General features: G+C 33.8%; 1 protein-coding gene across 1 annotated transcript; it reads right to left on the reverse strand.

Annotated features, from left to right (window-relative positions):
* Window positions 1–244: 244 nt before the first annotated feature.
* LOC148192302 (putative magnesium transporter NIPA3) lies at window positions 245–3217 on the reverse strand. Its single transcript, XM_088097944.1, has 5 exons — window positions 2834–3217; window positions 2462–2576; window positions 2299–2355; window positions 707–834; window positions 245–415 (listed from the first exon to the last, which is right to left on the reverse strand). Exons 1-5 carry the CDS (start codon window positions 3215–3217, stop codon window positions 245–247), a joined length of 855 nt encoding a protein of 284 aa, XP_087954070.1.
* Window positions 3218–6636: the final 3419 nt, after the last annotated feature.

Consider the following 6636-nt stretch of genomic DNA (forward strand, 5'->3'; position numbering starts at 1 on the left):
TGAACTACATTTAAAATCTCTAGCAAATTGTAATGTAGCTGGTAATGCGATGAACTCTATAATTTCCTTTCAAGTTAAATCATATTCCGGAACATATATCTTGAAGAAGGTAATAATGAATGTAATCTTTTGTCATTCAACAAAGAATAAAGTATGATTCTTATATTCCAATACATATATCTCCAGAAGAAAAAAGGCTACAAATTATAAAATCTAACTATAAATAGAAAGCTCTTATGAATCGTCATTTACATTCTTGGCAATCTTCAAAAGAAACCTTATTAAGATAATTCATTTGCATGATGACACATATAGCCACAACTAACATAAAAAACCATGTCTCTGGGTAGATCAACTGATTTTTCCCTTCAAAAGTTAACTTCAAAGAAGTCCCGAGGGCCTTAACACTCATCACCTGTAAAATTATAGCAATCCAACGTAGATCAGCCTCAGTATTATTGTAGTGAAAAGCAAACATTTTTCAGTAAGTATTATTATAGAAATAATTATGCAAGTAAAAAATATATAAAAACCGTATGGAAGCTGAAAGTCTATTTATGAAATTCATTACTAGAACACAGTAGTGAATAGTAAAGACCATATTACTTTGAACATGAAATCATGTTCCTCGGATTATATACTATGAAGTGTAGATCAATCATCAAACATAAGATTTAACAGGAGAGAAAACATTTAATTTACTTACAGAGAGGGAACCCATCAATGAACAAATGCCAGTATAAACTAGCACATTTGTATGCCCACATTTTGGTGCAAAATTGAAGACCAGAATGAATACCAATACTATTACTAAGCCCCCATATGCCAGAAAAGCTGCAAGCACGGAGAAGACCTTCGTAATGAAGGAGCTACTATGAATAACATTATACTAATTCAGAGTATGAATGTTTTGGTCTTACATCATATTTATATTACCATAACTCACTTTGGTTATATTCTTTTTTGTTTCAATTTACTCTTCATTAAGAAAAAAGTGATAATTAATGTTAACCTTGCTAGTGAAGCCTTATATTGTGATCAATGGCAAGTCTTCCTTTGTTTTAACTAATTAACCTCATAAATCATACTAAATATTCAGGGAGTTTCAATCAATTCATTTGATATGAAAAACGAGAGCTTTCCATTAATTTATGCTGGAAATGCACCAAACATCAATGGTGGATACAATAGTTCCATATCTAGGTACCAAAATCTAATCTTTCTCTCTGGTAACAATTTTACAATTACATTTAGTGAGTCTTATTTCTTTATCCTTACACCATGACTACTTAGGTTTTGCATCAACCATTCCTTAGACGAGAATTTGGTGAAGGGGAAAATTGTTTTGTGTGATGGTCTTAAAGAATCTTCATCTCTGGGATTGGTGTCTGGAGCAGCTGGTGTTTTATTGAGAAGTGCAGTGCCAGAAGATGTGACTTCTATCTATGCATTGCCAACGGTTCAACTTGGCCTTAGAAACGGGGCACTCATACATTCTTACATAAATCTAACAAGGTATATTTTTACTACACACATCCCATCACTTAAGAATCACAGGAGCAATTTTCATTCGTGTATACATATGACTAATTTATATTATATTAACTGCATACTATACAGTAATCCCACTGCTACTATATTTAAGAGTAATGAAGGTAAAGACTCAGTAGCCCCTTACATAGCTTCATTCTCATCTAGAGGACCAAATGCAATCACTCCAAACATTCTAAAGGTAATATACATATCAATTTGTATTTTCAAAGAAACAGTTTGCTTATTCTAACCATTTCTTGATTTTGCAGCCTGATTTAGCTGCTCCAGGGGTTGAGATTTTAGCTGCATGGTCTCCAATTTCTCCTGTTTCTGATGTAAGAGGAGATAACAGAATTGCAAACTACAGTGTAGTGTCTGGAACTTCAATGGCATGCCACTGAAGATAAAACTACACTGTACATTAAACCATACAGAAACAGGTTCTGCAAGAAATCAGATGAAGAAAAAATGACCATGACAAACAAATATTTGCATCTAGCTAATAATAAAGCATGTAAAACATGAAATCCTGGGTTCCACTACCTAATGTAAAACGAGTCAGTTGATCCTAACTTACCAGATTCAAAAAATTTATTAAAAATAAAATCCAATTAACTCCAGACAATTAATTGATAAAATCAAAACCAATTATTAATACAAGACAAAAGGTAAGAGAAAATCTAGAATCTAGCAGCCCCGTCCTGCCATGTTAAAAAACAAAGTTTTAAGCATAAAAACAAAATTAAAACAACACTGAAAGCTTACTTGTGATCATTCCCACCCACCAGAGTGGCTCCAAGAGATAATAATACCCACCAAAACCTGCAAAATGGCAAAGAAAACAAAATCATGTATAACCAAATACAAGCTTCCAAATAGAAATTCTAATTGTTAAAGGAAAAATAAGAAAAATAAGAAATTCCCTGACCAGCCCTGACACCAGAAGCTGCTGCAGCTCTTCTGAGACCTTGCTTCTTAATGATGAAACTTGCCCCAATGAACCCACTTGACACCAAAGCCAGTATGAGACCTTTCAGATTCTCCTTGGACAGACCCATCACGATTAACCGAACTAAAATTAGGATTGGTCATCAATAACACTCTTCAACAATTATAACACACACACATTAACCGAACTAAAATTCTATACTCTCTCCGATGGTCATCTCGAACTCCAATCAAAATTGGAGTTTCATTCTCATAATTATTACAGTGAAGCTAGTTGATCAGAGCGGAATTCTGGTCTAATTTAGCACTAAAAAGAGATGCAAGACAAAGAAAAGAAACGACAGAGCACCACCGTATAGCAAAGGCGCTTGAGCACCTCGAGGCTCCCTCCAAATCTCCGCCACCACGCCGTCACCTTCGTCTTCCTCCTCCTGTGCCGCCTCTTCCTCAAGGCAAAGTCTGCACAACAGGCACGACGCGTGGAGGTCGAGTCACGGCGTGATGCAACCAGCATGGTAAAGGTGTTTGCAGGGCAACTATTTGGCCTCGGCGTCAAAGAGGGAAATTTGGTCTTTGCACACAGCGAAGAAAACGAAGCCGTTGGGGTCGAGCGCGAAAAGGACCGAGGGTGTGACGTTGACGGAGGGGAAAGGGTGGCGTTTGGCGGGGAGGGGCTTCGGGGAGAGGAGTAAGAGCGCGTCCTGGAAAATGAGGTCAAAGAGGGGTGATTCGGCATCGTTTTGGGAGAAGGAAGAGTCCATTAGTTCGAGGAAGGAGGTGTGGCAATGGGGACAGAGGAGAGGCGAGGGAAGGAGTGTGAGGGACACGCTCATATCGCATTCGTGGCACCAGTAGGTCTTCGCTTTTGGCTCCGCTGTCGTCGCCATTGGAGGTGTTTCCCTCTGCAAATGATTGTGAACTTAACAGGGAGGCACCCTCTGCGATTGCACGAACCCGCTCCACCACCGGAAATGCTCGCGCTCTTCACACCACCGTTATGCCAACAGAAGATGGAAGGGACCGATGATGCGCAAAGAAAAGGGAATCAAACGAAGGAGGAGATATTTGAGGGTACCCTCACATGCCCTCGAATTTCAATTTTGGGGGAAGAGAAGAGAGAAATTAGGGGGAAAGAGAACTGCTGAAATTGAAAATGAGTGAGGGAATAGCCAAAATTTAGGTGAAGTAATCGTGCCTAATACCGAAGCCTCGTATCTGCCGATAAATCACAAGCAGCGCAAATTACCGAAGGACACTTGACCTTCGGTAATTATCTGTCGGTAATAAGCGCTTTTCTTGTAGTGTCTCAACTCGTCCAATGAGAGCCCGACGCTAGCCCTGCCAAGAAGAGCTTGTAGCCTAGCGAGCTAAGCTACCTAATTTGTCAAAATAAGTACCTCTCGCCTAGTTAAAGCATTGAATGTTGGCAAAAGAAGGGGCTTTTGGACATGGCAATGAGACAGAGGCAAGAAGACTGGGTTGAGGCACTTCTAGAGCTCAATGTTTCATCTTCCTTCATCCTTTTCATCTTTCAATCCATCCTTGTGTTCTAGAATGTATAGGAGTAGCTAAAATCCATTTCATTAAGGTTTGATGTAATGTACCTAAACTTTTTGTAACTTTTTCTCTACAATAGAATATCTTTATTCTATATTCATGTGTTCCATCTCTTGTTTTCACTTGCATGATGGGATATATGCTATTATGTTGGTATCTAATCATTGAAAAATCTTTTGGAACCTAGATTAGGATAAAACAACCAAGACGCTTGGTTCTAGCATAGACAAAGACTCTTAGACATTCTTGACTTCTTTTCTTAATGAAAATCTTGTGTTTGAATATATAAGAGACTAGTATTTTCACATGAATATTTAGAACTTATTTCTAAGGGGTTAAAGTTTTTTTTTTTACTTATTATGTGAATGTGTGAAGATGTTAGAGATATATTCCATGGTTGAGTGATTAGAGTTTTGATCATTAAATTCAATCCCTTATAACTGTTATTTTTAGTAATTTTCACGTGTTTGTAATACATTTGAATTAGCACCATTTATATTGCTTAAACTAATAAGTAACCATAATTACTTAAGGAAACGTAAGTAACCATAATTACATGTTTTAAAATTTATTTAACATTTACTGTAAAAATTTGGAATTAACATTTTTATTAGTATATTTGTTGCTAAATTTGATTAATTAATAATTTTATCTACGAAATTTGTCACTAAATTTGCCATGATATATATTTTATCTATTCTTAAGAAATTTTTCACTAAATTTGTCACAATATATATTTTATCTATTTGTAAATTTATTTCATCAATAAATAAAATATGTATTGTTGAAGAATTTTTTATTAATAAAATGGTCAATAATTAAAATTTTGAAATCAGTTCATAAAATCCTTTCGTAATATAAAATGGTTATAATTAAAAGTGATGTAAGTACTTTTAATTTTTAGTTATTGATATTTTATTATTTTTAATTTTAATTTTAATTAATTAATTCCCTAAATTTTATTTATAAAATTTATTTTAATTATAAGAAAATATTTATTATAAATTTATTTTATTTTATTCTATTTTTTCATCATTAACTATTGATATTATATAACTTTTGTGTTAATTAATTAATTAATTCATTTAAATTTTATTGATAAAATAAATTTTAATTATAGAAAAACGTTTATTCCAAAAAAATTTCTTTTATAGTATAATATTTTTAAACCATTAATTTAGAAGTGGAAATAAGTGTTAATAAAATATAATTAATTAATTAGCTCTATGAATTGACCGTCACTCATGTATGTCAATTATAGGAATTGAGTTAATTAATTTAGTACAACAAGTAATAGAATATAAATAATTAATGGTGAGAGAATTTTGGGATAAATGTTTCCTATAACTAAAATTTTTGGGATAAATGTTTCCTATAATTAAAATTTTGGGATAAATGTTTTCTAATAACTCAGGTCAAATACAAAAAATAAAAGACATTTTTATTCTTTAACATTATGCCATTGTTTTGCAGCTTGTGTATATATATAACAGATTGAAGATCAGAAAAAGAACATGAGAATTTACAATGTCTATGTTATTGAAAATCGTTGTGATGTTGTGTATGCTGACATTGGCATGGGCATGGGTAGTAGACCCAGTTAGTGTGGAAATTACGAATAGTTTAGAGGGACATGAAACTATAAATGTTCACTGCAAATCAAAAGATGATGATCTTGGATTTCACCTTCTCCCTATTGGCCAAAGCTACAAATTTAGTTTTGGAGCTAACTATTTCGGGGGAACACTATTCTTTTGTTCGGTTCATTGGGGAAATGGTCCTTTGTTGCATTTTGATGCATATGATCAATATAGGGATTACAAAATATGTGTAAACTGCCATTGGTATATTATGAAAGATGGACCATGTAGGTACGAATCTGACATTCTCATGTGCTATAAATGGAATTGATGTGCTTCATTTTAATTGTCTACGCTTTTATAAAGACAAATAATAAGCCTACACTTCTATCTTATTTTATACCTCCACTTACATTTTTGTTATTACTACAGCTTTCTTAAACTTATATATTTTTCGAAATTTAAAAATATGTAATTGTCTAAGGAGGGTTGAAAATATAAATAGATTTATTTTGATTTTACAAGAGTGACAAATTGTGGAACAATACACACATTCTGAAACACATCAAACAAAAAAAATTAGAGGTGATAAAATAGGACAATTACCCAGTCTATTTTTGGCCTATCAAAATTGAAACGGGTTGGGCTAGCAATTAGAAAATGGGTTGGAAGATTCCCACCATGGATGTTATGTTGCTCCTTATAGAAGAAAAGATCTCCAATTTCTTCTTTGACCCAAATTCTTTTGGAAGAAATACCCAACATGTTTTATTGTAGTAGAAAGACGTGGTATTCTATTCTTTGCAATAACCCCAATTCAAAAAACCCTAATTTCTAACCTTGATTCTCAAATTACAAGTAGATAGAGGAATTGACAATGTCAAACGTCATGGCATGAACCTAGAAAATGAACAAAGGCAAATCAATGACAACAAAAACATAAACATATGGCGTTCATAGTTTTACATTGTTGTTTGCACTCTCACAAAAGTTCACACTCTCATAATGTTCACAGTCT

This window comes from Vigna umbellata, chromosome 9, assembly GCF_029865625.1.
Source record: "Vigna umbellata cultivar VRB3 chromosome 9, Vumbellata_1.0, whole genome shotgun sequence".
Taxonomy (NCBI): Eukaryota; Viridiplantae; Streptophyta; class Magnoliopsida; order Fabales; family Fabaceae; genus Vigna; species Vigna umbellata.

What these genes read in the sequence shown, in the direction of transcription:
- LOC148192302 (XM_088097944.1), bottom strand. Translation starts at nt 3,217, where the DNA reads ATGCCGAATCACCCCTCTTTGACCTCATTTTCCAGGACGCGCTCTTAC. An exon ending in AGCTTCTGGTGTCAGGGCTG is followed by an intron (nt 2,356 to 2,461) that starts GTCAGGGAATTT and finishes GCCATTTTGCAG; the next exon opens with GTTTTGGTGGGTATTATTAT. An exon ending in GTGGGTGGGAATGATCACAA is followed by an intron (nt 835 to 2,298) that starts GTAAGCTTTCAG and finishes CCGTGCTTGCAG; the next exon opens with CTTTTCTGGCATATGGGGGC.